Raw genomic sequence first — 19,744 nt, forward strand, 5'->3', positions numbered from 1 at the left:
TCCTGCGAAGTTCCTGCGATCGAAGCTTACGTATTTCACCTCCATCGGAAATCCAGCCCAATAGCAAGCCGGCTATCAAGCCAGCCAGATTGTTTATGCATCGCGATCCTTAATCCGTTTACTACAACACGTGAATGTGTTATTGTTAGTAGGCCGAATATTTCAACCTCAAATTAGTCGAAGATACCACGTACAGTTACAACTGCGGTTTTGCGCTCCAAGGCTACATCAGAGCTATAAGGCGCGCCGTATCTTTCGCGTGCACCAAGATCAACTTGAGAGAAAATTTTTACGCGTAATGCCTTAAGATTTTCAAGGTAGTTCACGGCCATGTTGAGACGTGGTCGCATCAGTTCATGCCACGGCTGCGAATTGGCACCTCGAGCCATCGGCGAAGATGGCGACAAATCATGCGGCGCAAGGCCTCCAAGACTTATTGCAGCCGCTTAGAAAATCAGACGTCGTGGCACATTATCGGCATGAACGTTGTAAGTTCCCTCACCTGCATTGGTGCCTCACGAGAGGAGAATCTACCTCGCTAAGATGACTTAAGCCAGCACGTACCCGCACCCAACTTTCATCAATCTTATTTTCCTCATCTTATCAATCCAAACCTCAATCTAATCTCCATCCCCTCTACAGGCCAGGGCAGCCCTAGGGCTGCCCTGGCCTGTTTGGGCCACGTTATTTAGCAAATTTGGTAACTTGGGCAAGGACCGCCAGCAGAATCCAAGGTATCCCGTAAAAGGATGCCTTTCACACGGAAGAACACGTAACAACGGTCACTTGCTAATTTACAAAAAATCAAAGCCACTTTCTTAATTAAGAGGAAGATGGTTAAAACGCGAAGCTTTCTTTAATAACTCGACGGACCGTGCACTTTCGATTCCGACCAGAGGTCGCGTTTTATTAATTATTATTTTTTTTTTCTTGAGGCGCTTGATGTCCTCTGTGGAAAGGCCGTTGTGGGAGTTGGATTTCCTGCAGTGCGTTTTGGATGTAGCATGGACGGCACCAGTGAGTACTAGAAAGCTTCGCTTTAATAGAGGGTTCTCATATATAACACCGAGTTGGACTTCCCAAGTAACCACGGACGTCCGTGGGACGTCCGAAATACAGCCGGACATCCAAGGCCCAGTTTGGACGGCCACTGTACGTCCATTTTTGGACGTACATTTTCGGACGTACAGTGGACATCCAGAAACGGATGTACAAGTCCGAATGACATCCGCCAACGGACGTAAAAAGTTACTATGAACCGTCAAATAATGGCCTAAATCGAATATAAAAGCAAAAACAAAAAAGCCACTGTGCTTTTCAATTAAAAAGATTTTGTACATCAACACCCTGGCTTGTAGGTTTCAAGTTTCATCTGAATATTTCTAATATTAAGCTTAATTTTTTAATTGTTTTGAAGCACTTCACCAACTCCAACGACGATCTCTTTGGGGAAGGGTATATAAGAAGTGAGAACCGCTAACGAAACGTGAAGCAAGTTCACTGTGTTCATGTATGCCGTCTGCCCGGTAGTGCGCTAGCCTTGCGCGTTGTACTGTACTGCTCGTTGTAAGAACATTAGCTTGTCGTTATGTGATTCTGTAAATTTTTACTCAACATCCAAAATACAGCCGATTTCGGACGTCCGACTGGACGTACGGAAGTGTTAAAACCGGACGTCCAACGGACGTACATGGTACGTCCATCGGCCCTGAAACGGACGTCATACGGACGTCCGCTACAGCCGGAATGGACGTACGGCGGACGGCCGACGGACGTCCGGTGGTTGCTTGGGTTCTTACATGTAACTCCGTTGATGGGTAATCAACGAATCCGCATAACCTTCTGAGCAATGTGACTATACGCGACGAAGCCACACCCGGTGTTTCACTAGGAAACGATTGGGATCCCTTGGTACGAAGTACAGTTGCCTTTCATCGTATACGTGCCTCATAAATGTGAGCACAGGAGCTGATTCAAGGCGTGACGATGGCCCGCCGCCCAAACGCCTTTGTTGAAACCATTGCACTCTAAAGTCTACAGCGCGTGCTTACAACGCCCTCGAAATTCAGTTCAGGCTGGATACACACTAGTGAGAAAGCGGTTACGATTTGTTGACCATTGCGCGCCTTATGCGTTGACCGTTATGCGCCCATCGGTACACACATATATGGCAAAGCAGCCATGCGTCACTGCGACATAGTCTCTGGATTTTAAACGCTCGGTTTCAAGAAGCGCAACATGCAATAAGGGGGCTGTGGAAGAAAAGTGCTCATCCGTTCACTTCAGAGCGGACAGACACGGAAGCACGAATAATATATGGCTTCTGCTGGTTTCCCTCATATATTTTTTCGCGGTAAGAGCAAGGAGTAATACAGGTAAACCTGTATGCAACGAACCTCTATGCAACGAATTTCCGGATTTAACGAAGTTTTTCAATTCCCCATTTCCACCCTCATTGAAGCCCATGTGTTTGCGACCTATATATGTAATGAAGGAGTTGCGACGTTTAACCAACTGGATGTAACGAATTCGCTACGCTGATGAGTGTAGGTTTCTTGCCCTTTTTCTGAAAAATCGGCTGGCGGAATGCACAAATTTAGCGAATTTTGCCCGCACCGCAATCTCTCGTGCGTTTCCACGTGTGAGTGCGGTGTCGGTTAGGTGCTAGGCGTGCCTGTCGGCGTGCAGTCGCGTGTGTCCGCTGATATATGTGGTATGGGTTGGCGGATGATTTCTGCTGCCTGTATACGGAAAGATTTGTCTTTTCAAGACCAGCCCGCAATTTTAAATGCCGTCTCACCCAGCGAAAAAGAAGAACGTCACCGCCCGGTACAGTGTCCCAGCTGGCATCCCTTCAACAATTTTGACTGCACAAAAGAGCATGAAGGTCGCGAAAAGACGCCCTTTCGGCATAAATTTGGTTCTTGAAACGCGTTAAGGCACCGGAAAGTATCAAAAAACAAAAGTGATACTTAGTTACGTTGGTCAATTCGGGGGCTGTGTAGTAGCAGCAAGCGCAAATCACGCAGTTTTCCAGTGTGAAATATCCGTGAACAAAGGTGAGTTCAGCATCACTGATGCCTGAAACTTTGTTTCGTTTCTGCTTCATTCGTGCGAGCTTAACTCGAAACCTTCATGCAACGAAAACCTGGATGTGACGAAAAAATGCGATTTTTTGTCAACTTCATTATATCCATGTTTAACTGTATAAACGCCCGTCGGAAGAGCCCTCAACAACACTTTATTTGCAAAACCAGGAACAGCTGGCCTTGTTTTTGACTACCATATGGCACACTTGTTCCTCGCGTACATCAGGTCTCCCGGCTTGCAGTTGAACGCCTTGGAAAAGTCTTGCAGGTTCGTCAGCGGCACGTTGCAGCGGTACTCGTGCGCGGCCAACATGTCCTCGCGTCCGCTCTCGCGCAGCTGGCGCAGGTTGAGATTAGCGCAAAAGAGCAGGCCCCTGTTCAGAAAGAACAGCTGCTCCGGCGTGTACGAGAGCCCGGCCAGGGCCTCGTCGTACCGGTCGCCGCCGAGGTTCTTGACGAGGAGTCGGTAGGCGCGCAGGCTCGCCCGCAGGCCTTCGGTGTCCGCAGCCAGCTGAAGGCGGCTCCAGGTGTCGTTGTGGGCAGACATTCCCGGGACGCGGGCGCTGGTAGACTCCCACTGGTCGCTGTAGCAGGCCATGCCCTTCTCCAGCTGCTCGCGGAACTCCGAGGAGCACCAGTGGTCCTCGTTCCCGGACTCGTCGTAGTTGCAGCCCTCCCTGTCGAACGCCTGCAGCACCTGGCGGGCCACCAGAGTTCCCAGTGCTCCGTAGTTGAGCGCCACGGGGCCCCCGTACGCGTACAGCGGCACGGACAGCACGGCCGGGTGGACGATCAGCCGGTTCTCGTCGTGGTAGTAGCGGATGCCCACTTGCGACACGCGGTAGTGGTACGTCTGGTCGTCCTGGTGCCGCTCCCGAAGGCCCCTTCGCAGCCTGGCACTCTTGGACTCCTTGATGCGCAGCCAGGTGGCCAAGTAGTGCTCGTTCAGGTCCGGCAGCTCCGACTCGAGGCCGCGCGCGAGCGTGCCGTTCCGCATCCACTGGGGGAAGGCGATGAGGCCGCGCATCTTCTTCAGCTTCGTCATGGTCTTGGCCTTGGTCTTCTCGTCCATCCAGCGCAGGCGGCGGACCGTCTCCGTGGTCACCCACAGCACGTGGTCGACGATGGCCTTGACGTCGAACTTTGGCTTGTCTGCTGCCGCGCCGTGCTGCTGCACGTAGAGCGCGCTGTACGCGGTGGGCATCAGGTCCTCGGTCTCGCGCATGCACACTCGCCAGAGGTTGAGCTCGGCGGGAGGCACTCCGTCCGGCGAGCTCTGCACCTGGCGATCCAGCAGGAACGTCGCCTTGCGCAGCGACAGCGCCGCCTTGGGACCCAGATGCTGGATTAGGAGCCAGCCGAGGTAGTAAAGCAGACTCTGCGCCAGCTCGGGCTTTCTCATCAGCCTAGCCGTCGCGACCACGTGGTCCGGGTGCTCGAGGATGAGCGAGTCGGTGGGCGGGAGACGGTGACCTGCCGAGAGCTGCGCGTTGACCGCGTCCAGCCAGAGAGTGCCTTCGTCTACGAACGTCATGGCCTCGAGCTCCTTGAAGCTTAGCACCCGCCTGAACTCGACGTTACGCTTGCGTGCGCTCTTGCGCACGCTGTTAGCTTGGTCGCGGATGTACTTCTCGCATAGGAGCACCGCGGCCTCGATCTTCTCCGGCTGTCCCAGGTCGCCGAACAGGTCACCGATAAGGCTGGATATCTTCCGAATGGCCGCCTTTCGGGGCATCTGCTGGCCCTTGTCGAGCACCGTGCCGCGGTCGACGGCTATGAGAAGCCTCGCACGGTCGTAAGGGCTCGGCTTGACGGTGACGTAGATGAGCGTGGGAATGTCCCACTGAAGGGAAAGCTTGACAGTGGTCATCAGAACGTCCAAGGAGCGAGTCCTGGTCACCTGGGGCCATTCCAGGCCGATAAAACCAAAGAACTCCTTGAGAACGCGAAGGCCGTCCGGGTCGTTTTTCTCCACACGCACACAGGCTTGGTATACATAAGCGAGCCTCTGAAATGCGTCTTGCCCTCTGGCAGGAACCTGCAAGTGTAAACGGTTTCAAAAATATAGCGTACGTTAGCAACCTAGCACCTCCTGTCCAGTAACATGCGTTATATGCTCACTTTCGGCGGAAAAAGACACCAGTAAAACGTCCCTCGGAACCATTTCTGCTTCACAGTGCATCCCGTGAAGTAAAGCTGCGTGCATGGTGTAACGAACTGGGTGTAACGAAAAAAAAACGAAAAAAAAAAGTTTCTGCGTTTTTGCAGCCGCCCCTTTCCATATATAGGGGCGATTTCCCGTGCTTGCCGGGTGAACTTCCCAAGCGTTGTAGTCCCACACAAGGGCCGAGCGCCAGGCCGGGGAGTCGCTTGTGCCTATTTTACCGGTAGGTGCCCGGCGCCACCAAGGAACACGAATTCACATGGTGCCTTCCACAGCCACGATGGACGCTCAACTCGCAACCGCCTGTGGCAGGACATGACGCCAGACTGTTTCACCCCGGCAACGGCGCAACGCGGCATGATGGCCGGGGGCCACGCCAGATGGACAAGGGTCAGGGGCCCCTCGATAGGGTAAAGGCAGCTTTCCAGACGTGGATTCCCATTTCAAGGGTCACTCGACCAGGGACGCCTGTACCCATTAAAGAAACCGGTGGGTACCCGGCGGCACCCACATGACTGCGCCTGTCCTTGCGTACCGACCTCTTCGTGGTTGTCAGTGGTTCGCGATGATTACACTTTTGTTGGGAAGCCGTCGATATACGCATTGTATTCTGTCAAGAGACGCTGCGTGGCTTAAAACACTGTTTTCTATAAAAGAAAGTTTCAAATCAAACAGTGTTTTCAGGAATACGTCTCATGTTTAAGCGTCCCTTTTCCCTCGACACGTATCTAGAAAAAACAAAAACAAAACAAACAATAAAAAGAGTGAAGCACAGACGAGGACAGAAGGAGGACACACGGAGCGCTCCATTGTGTCCTTCTGGCCTTGTTCGTGCTGCACTAAACACTCGACGCGTGTATACAGACTTCGACGAAAAATATGTAAACCGGGACGCAGAGCAAATGAAGGCAAAAACGTGAAGAAAGTTCAATGAGAACAAAACATAACAAAAACGAAACACGCAAACCATACAATTTTTTGCTGAAACCTTCGCTGAAAGAGCTTCGATCCAATCGATCGACAAACTCTCAAAGACCCAAATCGCAAATGAGGAACGAACCCACGCGCTGATTTTTCGCGCACTAAGCAAACGCATCTACAAACGATCTAAATATGTACCGACACGTGGTTCATGAGGTACAGATATATTATTGCACTGTTTCGACATTGTAGATGCGTATATTATCTTATCTGGAAGCGTTCCTTTTTCGCGATTTTCAAGTAAGCATTTTTCACACAATGGAAGCCCCGTTTCACGCGCGCGCCGTGTGTCCAGAGGTCTTATCGGAACTTTTCGGTCCTGTCTATGGGGAAACGCATTGGTTTTTTGACAGGACGCCATCGGCCCCACTGAGAAAGCTCTCGCTTGAGTAATAATCACGCAGCAAAAGAAGGTGCGGGCGAGCCACGTGCCTGTGTGGAGATGAGGGCCTTCTTCTGCGCCGCGGCGACCTCGTCGGCCAGCTCGCGCATCACGAGCCGGCGCAGCTCGTTCTCGCGGGCCGGGTGCGTCTTGATCCAGCCGTCGCAGACGAACCGGTAGAAGTTCTGGCAGGGCGCGATGCGCGTGTTCACGCTCGACGAGATGGCCTGCGCCAGCGCGGTGCACTCGGCCGACTTGCAGGCCGGGTGCGCCTTGACGTACGCCACGCGCGTCGACTGCGGCCCGATGGCGATGAAGGCCGAGATGAGGAAGCTCACCATCACCGCGGCCACCACGATCACCCGCGGCCGGTTCACGTTGCACGTCAGCTCGTGGATCCGCTCCGGCCGGTCGCCGTAGTCGCCCGCTCCGAGCGGCTGCATGGTCCCGATGAGGAGTTCGGAGGGGGAAGGAAAGGTGCCCAATTTCGCGTCACCAAGTGGAGGAGGGGTTGCAGCCTCCCCTGCTGGAATGTCCCAATCGCGCCTTCTCTGGCCTACCGCGTCGGCATCCTTCTTGCGGAGGGCTCGGCGATCGATGACGATGCTGATGGCACAGAACAGGGAAGATATGTGACGAGCCGGGAAGGCTAGCGATGACGATGATGGTGACAGTAACGGGTTGCGTGTTTCCAAACGCTTCGCTGCTCAGAGCACCCACGTGACATGCGTGATGTCACTGCGCGCGCTATTCTTTTGAGCCCCTGCTAAAAGGAGCCCACAGTTGGTCGACAGACTGTCGGCTCTGTACTCGACCAGAGACAATTGATCACTGCTTTGCAGACTGCAGAGATGCTGTCTTTTTCTGGGACATTTTACAGCGAACGCTCAGAAAAGACATGGATATTACGCCTTTCTCTATCCGATTTTTGCCATTCGACTACCCCGGTGAGCCGCCTTTTGACATGTTTGTGTTGCTTGGTTTGTACAGTCTGTGGCGATGCCGATTATGTGCGGCATGCTGAGCCACCAAGATCAACAAAGTCATATTTCCGAGAAACTGTGGCACTTGTACACAGTGTGTATAGTTCGCTTGACCATTGACCACCTGACTGGTTCCCTCTTTTGAACGTGTGTGTTTGCCTGGATTTTGATGTATAGGTGCTTCTCATAACTTCAGTGTATTCTTTTGTTTGCTAGACTATGTATTCCTCGTACTGCAACGTCTGAGCGTATTCTCCCATGTAATGAAGAAAAAAAAAGGCTCGTGGCCGAGTGGTCTGAAGCGCTAGGATTATTGTTTTGAAAGTCGCGAGTTTTTTTGTAAGTTTATTTTTTTGTTTGCGGCCGATGTTTTCTAAACTGAGTTCACCATTTTTGCGCCGTAACGTTCACTGCTCCACGAGCGAGTTCGCAGAACGCGCGCAGACTGACACTGACGCGCTAGTGAGTTCTCGTTGGCGTTGCCACAAGCAACTACTACTTGCGGGCAGTGGGCACAGGCCAGAATCAGCAGACCATTGGCCTGGTGCGAACACGCTTTTTACAATACAGGCATGAGTGAGGCAAGCTACGAATATACGGGAAAAGCGCATGGCATTTGAGCGTTTATGGTGACGCGGAGGGCATTCGTCCACTGCGTACCTTGGCCTCGGCTAGTGATTGCTACGATTCCAAGCCGTCTGGGAGACTTATCTTAGGGATTTTACAGCCGACAACATGGCAGAAGCGCGGTGCGACGATTACTGAGATATCGAGAATGCCCATCAAACGATGCCGTCGGATGTCAAGCATGTTGTTTAACAGAACCGAAACCGAAACTTGTTTGAATGCTAACCTTGGACATCGTCCAATCAAGGTGCATCTCCTCCTGTCGTCACAGCCTGGCGCGGCCGCCACAGACCGCGCATGGTAGTTTTTCTTCTTTCCCGCTTTATAAATCTTTACCGCCTTCCCCATCCCTGACTAGACCTTGAGTCTCCCCTTCCGAATAAATAATAATAATAATAATAATAATAATAATAATAATAATAATAATAATAATAATAATAATAATAATAATATAATTACCTATTTATCAACCGGATAAACGATGAAAAGTGTGGTAATTTGAGCCAGTCTACGCAGTGCAAGAAAAACCGGGAGCTTGACAAATTCACTTCAGTGTCCCTTGAAGTTCCGCTGATGGGCGACCGGCCCTTGCTGTGCCCCGCGCATTCGTTCCGCTGAGGGGTAGCCCGCCTCGCCGTGGTTTTAGCCTACCGTGTGTTCCGTGTGTAACGGTAACCGATTGCGCATGCGCGCGGGGGCACGGAGAAGAGTACGACCCCGCATCGGAACAAATGCGCGGGCGTGCGCATGCCCAGTCAGGTCCCTGTACGCACGCAACACACGGTGAAAAATCGCTAATCTCTAAAATCTCTAAAAACCTCTAATGGAATACATCGGCTTTCTGGTGGCATTGTTTACAGTCGGCATCATACTTTTCTGGAAACTACTACTACTACTGCTCTACTACTCTACTACTACTACTACTACTACTACTACTACTACTACTACTACTACTACTACTAACTTTCCGGATCACGACGTAATCGTCTTTGTCGGCGCAAGTGAAAAATCTAAATGTAGGCCATAGAGACGAAGGCACACTGTATACGACGTTTTGACGAATACAACAGGTCTCCCGATTGCCGTCGTCGAAACATGAAGAGTCATGTTTTGACGCCGAAAGTTAAGTGAGCCCAGTTTAGTCGTGGCCAGTCCCCCTTTGTCAGACTCATCGATAGCATCATCATCCCATCATCGAGAGCAGACGATGCAGCGTGGGGGAGACGCGGCGGCTCAGAGGGTCATCTGCTGGGCCAGCGGAGCTCCGGAAGACGTGCAGGAGCAGTCGGGCACGCTGCTCGGCCTGGTGCTCGCCTTCGCCAACGTCTTCTTCAACGCCTGCAGCTTCGTCATCAAGAAGCTCGCCCTGCGCAGGCTGGTCGAAGGTGAGCCGCCGCTGCGCGCACTCAATCTACTGAGCGCGTTTCGACCCGAGCTGTTGATGCAGATGTGCCACTCATGTCTGTTACCTGAGCGGTCGTGTTTGGACAGCCCCATATGTACGCTTCTGCTGTGCAGGTGAAGACCCCGACGTCAACGTCCATGGCGGACTCAAACTGCGCTTCCTGCTCGATCCGCTCTGGTTGCTGGGGGCCATGCTTGGTGTGTTTGCACTGCGAGTACTATCTGGTAACACCGAGAGCATGTATGCATACAAAACATGGCGTAGTATATCTTGGAATACTCCTGACCGAATACAGGCGTATGAGAGTCAGCATCAGGGCTTGAACAATAGCGATATCGGCAAGGCAAGCTTACAATAGTGTATTTGGCTATAGCATCGCTTATGAAAGCCTTATCTCCGCCATCTTACGGCTGCATCTACGTTGTATTAGCGAGTTTTAGCTGACCGTTTCTCACGGTCCGCTCCGCTTCGATAGCAAGCGGGAGCGCCATTGAGCGTGCGTGGCGCACTTGGCCGCGAACGGCATTGGCTCCGGTCGTGCTGACCGTGCCGCCGATACCGGAGCGGACCATCGAAAACGGTTGGCTAAAACTCTCTATTGACGTTTTTACTGGCTTCAATAACGAGTTTTAGCTGACCGTATTTTACGGTACGCACCGCTCCGATAAGAAGCGGGAGTGCCAGTGCGCATGCGTGGCGCGCCTGTCCGCGAACGGCATTGGCTCCGGTTTCGCTGAGCAGGCCGGCCGATGCCGGAGCGGACCGGCGGAAACGGTCAGCTAAAACTCTCTAATGACATATAGCACGATTGGATTCAGGCTACATAGCCTGCTGTCTTATCACGTGCTATGTAAAGGTTCCTCAGGGTTATGTTTAGCGAACACACGCAATAGTGGCGGTGGGCGTTGGCGGATCCCTTTTGATTAATTATGAAGTTTTACGCGCCAAAGCTGCAGGCGATGAGGCGCGCCATAGAGGAGGGCTCCGGATTAATTTTGACCACCTGAGGATCTTTAACATGGGTGTTTTCGCTTTTCGCCTCCATCAGAAAAGCGGCCGCCGGGGCCGGGAATCGAACCTGCGTCCTTAATTGGGCTGCAGCACAACGCCATGCATAGCCATTGAGCCACCGCGGCGGGTAGTGGTTCCCTCTTACACCAAGCGTTCGAAACTTGGCCGATATTGGTAGCTATTAGGGTAAGCAAGGGTTGAACTCTCTGATTCAACTCAATTCTCAAGGGTTCAGCTCTCTGAGTTGAAAGTTTATTGCCACAACATATACAAGAACGACTATACAGTTGTAGAGGGGAACGGTCAAAAAGGCTACAAAAAAAAAAAAAGCCTGACAAAGTGACGTCCCTTCCCCGTTCTGGCATGACTCCGCGGGAAATGGCACGTCATTGGGACCATACAAAATAACAGAAGAATGCACGTAATTAAACGCATAGAAAATCAGCTTTTGGTTTTCATAAAGAAACAATAATTCCAATAAAAATTTCACAAGTTCTTCCTTTATTCAAATTCCTCCTCGCTAGGAATTCGTTAGGAATTGTTCATTAGGGACAAACAACTACGCTTCTAAGCCTTCTTTGTTTACTTATTCCGAGTGTCTTGTATACATACCAGTTGACAGAGATGACATAAGGGCTCGTTGGCTCCTGCTTCGGCTACCGGACCAGAGTAAATTGGCCTGTGGGCACCAAATACACCTTGACTTTATCTTTAAATCCCCCTCAACGCATTCGGGGAGTACGCTTTTCATCAAAATACGGCTGAAAGATATACATGATACGTGCCCTCAACGGCGGCGGGTCCTCGCAGGCAGTTCCGGGGATGTGGCGCAAGGTCTCGCGCTGCAGTTCACCTCGTCCACGGCGGTCGTGGCCATCGGAATGGGGAACGGGCTCGTCACGTGAGTTAACCATGCAGCCGCGCAAATTTAAAACGGTTTGGTGTGACACGTTCGTTTCAGCGACGAGTCTTGTTTCGTTTTCGGGGAGCGTTGAATGGCGCAAGCCGCCATCTATATAAGACTGTCGCCACACAAGACTTGCCTTTCTGCGTTTGCCACATACCGATACAACTCTTGCTTCATTTTAGGCGTCAGTTTGGAAGGAAAAGGTACTTACTGGCGTACGACTGGTATTGCGGTATTTTTAGCATTGATTGATTGATTGATTGATTGATTGATTGATTGATTGATTGATTGATTGATTGATTGATTGATTGACTGATTGATTGATTGATTGATTGATTGATTGATTGTAGGGTTTAACGCGCCGACGCAACGCAGGCGATGAGGCGCGCCGTAGTGGAGGGCTCCGGATTAATTTTGACCACCTGGGGATCTTTAAAAATCTCTTACACACGGGCGTTCTTGCTTTCCGCCTCCATCAGCAAAGCGGCCGCCGCGGCCGGGGATCGAGCCCGCGTCCTCGTGCTCAGCAGCGCAACGCCTTAGTCACTGAGCCACCGCCGCGGGTCTGCATTTTTAGCATACCCACACAAGAAATTCGTAGATGAAACAGAAATATTCGGTTTACACTGGCGTTTCAATGAAAGCTCAGGAAAGTGCAATGGCTAACTGTAGCGCAATACAATTTAGACAGCGCACAGTCTTTTGTTTTCAACGCGACAGCTTTTTCAGATCTTGGTGTTCAAATCACTCGCAAAGCAGGGATGAAGAAAGAGAGACGACATGGTGCAATAACGAAGAAATAAAGATAGTTAACTATCTTTATTTCTTCGTCCCTGAGTTGTGGACGCTTTGAACACCAATATTAACACATGCCAACTAGCCCAACTGTCCGTTCTGCTGCAGTTTTTGCAGAGCTCCACAAACTCTTGGGCGTTCTGCGAAATATCCCTACGCTGTTCCTGCTCAAGGTCAATCTCTGTTGTATATGAGAAAATTGACTCCAATAGTTTCCCGAACGGTATACATATGCCCTTTGAGCTAAATTTCTTCGGCGGTGCCGCAATGTAGCCGCGGGAGACTCGTAATTTCGTCACAAACGGCTTCATTACGCTGCAGAATTAAATTTCGAGAAACATATGAGACTGCCATACCATATTCGAAACGACCGCGTTTTAAACCAACACGAAAACAAAGGAATGGGGGTCATTTTCCGCCTATGTTTTCCGCAGTCACTTTCGCCTGTATTTCACAGATGTCCCCGAGCCAACGCCTGATAAATATACCGCCGGGATCTACGACGCCAGCAAACCAGCTCTGCGAAAGAGGCATGTTTCCGCTGTCATTCCGTACGGTATTTTCAGGTGCGCCCTGGAAACAGCGCTGCAGGGCTTTGACGAGAGAAATGTGCCTATTCCGGCATCTGCGGTTGTATTACTAACGAGCACATGCACTCGTAGCATCCGCGCTTACCGGTAGACCGTTTTCGTGACGGCGCTGCGTCGGCAGCTGCGATTGCCTGCGAAACAGAGAGGCTCCAGTGTTCGCATCATACCGTTATGCGGAATTTGCTAACGGAACCATGTCTGCATCCTCGTGAACAGGCGATATCAGAATTGGAGGTGCAATACGTGGTCCGGTTATACGGACGCAGGGATTTATACCCCCCCCCCCCCCCCCAACAGCCCCAAACTCCCCCTACCGGTACCCCGAATGATTTCGACAACCCCAGAAAGTTTCCTCAACCACGAGCACCCCGCCCAGGGATTGATACAGGCCCCCCCCCCCAACACCCTTTCAGGAGAATTTCGCCCCCCCCCCTCCCCCACGTCCAAATCGAAATTCTGGATAAATCCCTGTCGAAATAGTTATGCCTTTGAATTTCGAGCTTGACAGTGTTCGACACGCACTCACGCACGCACACGCGAAGACAGAGGCAGAGAGAGAGAGAGAGACAGAGAATAGAGTTTATTCTAGTAACTTTGGAGAACAGAAGTCATTGAGCTATTGAAAAGTCATTCAGTCATTTGTGGGGTGGCTTCCCAGTCCGGAAGTACATGGGTGGTCACGGCGCCGGATGCTCGGTCGACCAAGATGGTCTGGTTGACGAAGCGTTGGCTGTACAACACCCTCTCCCACCGCTCGCAGGAGGGAATGTAGGAAGGTCGGGGTTCCGGTCACTTCCACACAACTATATGGTAAAACCTATGCTCCTGGAGTACCGTGTAGGAAAGAGAATAATGCCCGTGCTACACGGCTGTTTCAAAGGCCTCCCGAAGGTCATTGAACGAATTGTCTATCTAGTGTCCCATTGTAAATGCATAGGGCGCAGTTGTGGGCGAGAGTCCAATTGTCAATGAAAGTTACCGTGTAGCACAGGCATTAACCGCACGGGATTTTGGAAGATGTTCAATTGTACGTTCTGAGCGTGTTTTACAGAGACTCCGCCCATCTGATAGTTGACAGGCATGTCGCCGGGGGACATAGTCGACCCTCGCTCTCACACATGCAGGGCCCTGCTGACGGCGACGCTTCTGCGCGAGCCGACGTCGGTGCTGGTGGTGAGCGCGTGCCTGCTGACCATTGTGGGCACCGTGCTCATGGTCCTGGGCGTGCCAGCCGAAATGGAGCCCCTCACTGCCATGGAGCTGGAGGTGTATCTCATGCAGACTGGTGCGCCCGCTTTCTCGCCGTTACGAAACGCGCTGTCGCAGAATATACCCGGAGGAATGCCATTGCTATCATCCGTTACTGCAGTTTGTCTTACTCCTCGCCAAGTTTCTCCTGGTACTCGGTCTTTCGGACTGTTTGTCACCCTCGTCGTTATAACATATTCCCGACAGGACTCAAAAGAACGGTACGCATCATCGCAGGCGTTATTTTTTACAGCAAAGCTATATACCTTTACCCCCAATGGTTTCATCGCCGTGGGCAAAAACGATCTTCGTGGGCCAAAATGTCCAGGTGCCAAAGCCTAAGACGCCAAGCGTATGTGTCAGGCTAATCAGGCATACAGTATAGTGCTCAGAATTTGTTTAACGAAACCACATAACAGACATTGAAACCGCATTGTGGAGGATGAGGCGCCTCTGAACAATAGGACCCCACACCTTGTGTCCCTGGTAAAGATTATGTTCGCAGATTATCTTTGAATGCTAGGCAGGACTAGTGTCACTACGTAGAGCAGTTCTTGCCCAAGACGCCGAGCGCATGCGTCAGGCTAGGCAGGACCCAGCATTTGCCCCCAGAGAAGCCGAGCGTAGATACGGTAATAGAGTACCGCCACTAAAGCCTGCAATTGAGCAACGGCGGCCATTTTGGCGTCCATCAGTGTTGCGAGATTGTCACATCTACGGCCTCGCCGTTAACTTCGACTGGGGCGTTTGTTAACAACATTACAAAGATGCAGCAAAGCGGCATCTTCGGACGCATTTCTGCTGCTGAAATGCTGATACAGGCGTTATCTTTGATTCAAATAGAGAACTTAGTCAGTCGCGCGCAGCCGCAGAGCTCGGAGGACAAGCTAAGCCTACGAGAGTTCATCGACTAAATCGCATAAACAACAAAATGGCGGCGCCCACGAACCGCAGCAGTGTAAACAAATGTCACGTAATGCAAACTCACCAATGATCATGGCGGCGGCACAGAACAGTAGGAGAAAAGAGTGCCGATACTCTGTACCCTTTTTCTAGTGACCTTAGCCGAGCGAAAGCGACAAGCCCGCCGAGACGACGAGAAGCATTTAATACCGCCCTCCATTACCATTTGTAGTGGTTTACAACAGCCTTGCTGGAGCAGGGCGGGATGGCGACCAATTTTTTTTCTTTTATGATTGGGTATGATGTTCACTGGACTACAAGCAACAGTTTGTCCGCACGTGTGTGACGATGCATTGCATCGTAGTCGGCGACATAGCCCTCTTGTTTGCAATCGAAAGATGATTCCCACTCGTCCTTAAACTCTTCACCGATCTTGCGATTAGCGAGAACAGAGAGCGGTTCTGTGGCTGATCAAGACAGTGGCAAAGAGTGGTGCCCTCCTTGAGGAGCGGTACCTTCCCCCGTGACAGTACATTCTGCGGAATGAAGAGCAGCATCACGATGGCTCTCCTGAAGTGGTACAAGGGCCGCCCGGGCACCTGCTTCCCTGGTTCGTATGCAGCGTACCAATATAGACCTCGTCATCATGCTCTAAGTTCACACCTGTAATGATAGCAGCGCCGATGGATCCCGTCGGCCAACCGTGCCAACCGTGCCACAGCGTGCCAACCATGCGGCGGTTCGGCACCCTTTTGGCCTGTCGGCCTCACGTCATCGATCGTGCCGCGGTAACCTCGTGCGCTGCGGTGCATATTAAACGCAACCAAGTTAGTTATCCTTTTGTCTTGTATCGTGCTTCAATGTGTTTTGTAAATACTTTTTAACCCTGTAAATAAGACTTTTCCTTCATCATCTACCCCCTCGTCTCGTCATCGGGTACCTCACACCCCTCCACGGTGCACCCTCTACAACGAGCCGAAGTTTACTATACCCATTCCTCCAAAAAGGAAATGAGCCCCCCCTCTTTCCTGCTCAAGTTGCCCCATAGTGAACAGGAAGGGACAAAATGGTGAAGGTGACAGCGTGTCACGCTGGAATAGCAGTAAACTCATTTAAGGCTTGTTTAGCCCACCCCCATTTGGTCTCAGGCTGCGCGGTGGATTACTGTCGTGGCTTTGTCCAACACACGCTTAGTGCGCCTTCTCTTCCATTCGTCCATGCCATGCATATGGCTGCCCGGTTGTCTGTGGAGCCTCGTATGGAAGGGGTCACCAAGGACGAAGCTGACGTTGGCGTTGATGCCACTGTGTTGTGAGTGTTTGACCGTTGTTCTGTGTGTGATGAGCGTCCGCTCCCGGTGTACGCGTAGTTCAGCCACGCCTCGTAGTCGGTCTAGGATTCCCAGGCCCACAAGTGGTAACAATGCACCATAGAAACTGGAGCCAGAGATGTTGCATCCTTGTGTTAGGCGTGATGCAAGATTTCGACATGGAAATGTAGTCTGTATTCGTAAGTGTGCTTTTCAGGAGCAGTTGGTTATTACAAACAACACATACTAGGAATGTGTATAATTAATGAAAGCCACTCCTTCTCTCCTGGCATTATGAAATCATATATGGCGCACTCTTTGCGCGGGAGGCCGTCAGTGACACAAGCGGTCGGCGGACGCAGGCTTCCTGGTCTACGCCCTGTTGATGATCGTCCTTCTGGTGCTGGGCGCCGGAGTGCTTTCGCAAGCACGCGGCGGCCAGTGCATCCTGGTGAACATCTGCATCAGCGCCTGCGCCTCGGTGCCGTACACGATTGCCGTCAAGGCCATCGTCATGACTGTCTCCGAGTTCGGCAGGCTCGTCTCGCTGCGTACCACGGCCTGGTTTGTCGTGGTCATCGTCTCCTTCTTCGCGCACGTCATCTTCCTCAACAAGGTACGCACGTCTCGGAGACCTTTGAGGACATCAAACCACCGCTCACTGTGGCAGAGCCCATGCATGTGTATACAGAGATCAGATGGATGAAAGATCGTCAAGCGGCGCTATGCGTATCTTCGCTGCAAATGGCGTCAAAAAACTACACTGTCTTTGCTGCCCCCCTTACTCTACCCTTCATCTTTTCCCCCTTCCCTGCGTCCCCTACACCATTCATCTCTCTTTTCCGGGTGACTTGTGACCACCCACGGGGGTCCATGGCCACCATAGAGTAACCGGTGGGACACAAAATTTGTTGGTCACGGGTTTACTGGTCAGTGACCCAGGGAGACACGTGTTCGCGGTTGTTTATAGCCCAATAAAGACAATCCTTAAGGAGCGAAGCATTTATTCCAACGAGGAAGATGGTTTTCGGGGAGACGCTGACGGTGAAGATACATCTGTTGCACTTCTATCCGGTTGGCAGTCTTCGATCTCAAATGCCGCAATCCTTCTCACTCGGATACCTGCACACTTCACCGCTGTAGTATGAAGTGAGAGAAAACCGAGGTGCCAGCTTTACAGACGTGTCATGTGACAACCATATGCAGATGCATTGCAAACTATCCTGGAATTTATCGAAATTTAAGCTATCACTGAAGGAATCATCCAGGCATTCTACATTGACCTCCACGCCGTGCCGAAAGAACATGCCGTTACACGTTGCATTACGCGTTGTAGGTACCTTGGGATCGCGCGGCAAGGTGCCGAAAATCAAATCCCACAGTCTAAAGAATCGCCATTAAATCCGAACGTCTTTCACTCCCGGGAGAGGCGCGCACCTGGATTTAACTTTTGGCACGAACTTGTGTATCATATACACCTTCACTGCAGAATCTCACCAACTTATCATCTTGGTGTCCGATTGAAAAGAAACATAATCGAGACAAACGGGTTACCACAAGAAACGAGGAATACAGCACATTTTGGCATGTGGCCTTGAATGACACTCTCATCGACGCCATGCAGGAAATTACCAAAGATCCTTTCTTTTCTTCATCCACACGAGCGAACTGTTGCTCGCTCGAACGTTCAGACCCGAACACTCAGACAAGTCTAACGGAACGGGCAGCATTGATGCTCGGCAGGCCGCCACGACCGGTTCCCCCAACCTTCCTCCTGACTCGATTCTCAAATTGCGCCACACACGCACAAGTTAGTCACATGCAAAGTGTTGGGGGTGATATTTGGTCGGTGCCGCTGTCACGGAGGCTGCCATTGCTAGACCGCAAATAAGTACATAATAAGAGAAAATAGGGGGAAAAATCACGAATTCACGCATTAATTACCCCAAATTAATAAAAACTCAATGCCGTGTCTCTTTATAAGCCTGTCAGGGACTGTGGCGCCCTATCTTGACTACTTTCGGTATCAACGCCAGGCTGATACTGAAACTGGTCGAGAGAGGGCGCCACAGCTCAATCGGCGAATCACTGCTCCGCACTTGACAGCTTTCACGTTCAGTGGAACTGCTTTGATTTTCTTTCCCTCCCGCCATAATGATTCCCACTGCGGCCCTCGTGCAGGGGCTGGTGCAGTTCGACCCCGTGCGCATCTCCCAGCTGTCGTCGTGCTTCCTGCACCTGAGCTTCACGGCCACCATGATGCTGCTGTCGCGCTCGTGGCAGGAAGCCACGCCGTACCACGTGTTCCTGCTCCTGCTGGGCGTGGCGGACGTGGCCTTCGCCCTGCTCGCTTTCTTCCTCTTCCAGGACGACCATCAGCGCTCGGACGCTGCGGTGCGCGTCGCGCTGCGCATGCTGCTCTCCTCCGGCAGGGCCGCGCAGACGGCCTCCGCCACGGCCGTCGCGATGCCCCGGCGCATCGTCAAGGGTCGCAGGCGACACCAGAGCAGATGACGACGACGTGGCCCCGCCGTGGCACAAACGGCCGTCCGCTCGGCAAGGAGGGGTGGCGCAAATTCGAGCGCCTCTCTGCGGCCGCGGGTTCAAATGCAGGAAAAACTTTATACGTCGCATTTTTTACAATTGAATGTGCACACGTGGATGGCTCCAGCAAACATTTCCCTTTACGTGCCTATTCGTCATACTCACGCTCCCGCTTCTGGATACCAGCGGCGGAGACTCGTGACTGAGGTTCTTGGTCTCGGACGAGGTTTGATATGTTTTGTGAAGGCGAAATGCAAAACCCCTATTTGTAAAGAATTTAGGCGGACACTAAAACCCTATTTGTACAGAATTTAGACGGACACTACCACCTCAGGTAGCCCGAATCGGCCGCCTAAATTTTCCTATTGACTCTTAAAGTTTCCTGACACGGACTTAACCTGGCGGTGATGAAGACCGAATGTCAGCATGTGATTAACATTCCCCGAGACTGCCCGGCTGCGACCAATGTCAAAAAACGGGTGCTGCTACTGTAGCCGGAGTGTAGCTTCTGTATGTTAAATAACGAGTCTGAATGGTCACTTAATGCCCCAACGACGCTCAAATAGTTTTAAACCACAAAACTGGGAGCGGGGCTGTAGACGTATATGGTCAGCCGAATGCACCGCCCTCTTCGAGCTCCTCAGGTGGGGTGAACAGGCTGGGGGAAATATATTTCGAACAGAATATGTAAAATGTATAGCGCCAACCGTGCCAGTACCCGTATCGCAACGTTGTTAGAATGCAACGTTGGCAAAGCAAGATTTAATGCTTCACACCCTCGCCCTTTCGTCACGGCCCTGTGTTCG

General features: G+C 51.7%; 2 protein-coding genes across 2 annotated transcripts in view; one reads left to right on the top strand and one right to left on the bottom strand.

Annotated features, from left to right (window-relative positions):
- LOC144174595 (magnesium transporter NIPA4-like) overlaps positions 1-18,972 on the top strand; it is a 20,691-nt gene extending 1,719 nt beyond the window's left edge. Inside the window, exons 2-6 of the mRNA XM_077703367.1 lie at positions 9,745-9,828; positions 11,453-11,543; positions 14,059-14,219; positions 16,757-17,010; positions 18,576-18,972. Coding sequence (XP_077559493.1) covers positions 9,822-9,828; positions 11,453-11,543; positions 14,059-14,219; positions 16,757-17,010; positions 18,576-18,908 — 846 coding nt within the window. The 5' untranslated portion in view covers positions 9,745-9,821 and the 3' untranslated portion in view covers positions 18,909-18,972. The remainder of the gene's footprint in view (positions 1-9,744; positions 9,829-11,452; positions 11,544-14,058; positions 14,220-16,756; positions 17,011-18,575) is intronic.
- On the bottom strand, positions 3,227-7,242 carry LOC144174597 (neprilysin-1-like). Its single transcript, XM_077703370.1, has 2 exons — positions 6,667-7,242; positions 3,227-5,127 (listed from the first exon to the last, which is right to left on the bottom strand). Exons 1-2 carry the CDS (start codon positions 7,057-7,059, stop codon positions 3,280-3,282), a joined length of 2,241 nt encoding a protein of 746 aa, XP_077559496.1. The 5' UTR covers positions 7,060-7,242; the 3' UTR covers positions 3,227-3,279.
- Positions 18,973-19,744: the final 772 nt, after the last annotated feature.

This window comes from Haemaphysalis longicornis, unplaced genomic scaffold (genome assembly GCF_048455015.1).
Source record: "Haemaphysalis longicornis isolate Haplotype H1 unplaced genomic scaffold, Haemaphysalis longicornis Haplotype H1 scaffold_3, whole genome shotgun sequence".
Lineage (NCBI taxonomy): Eukaryota > Metazoa > Arthropoda > Arachnida > Ixodida > Ixodidae > Haemaphysalis > Haemaphysalis longicornis.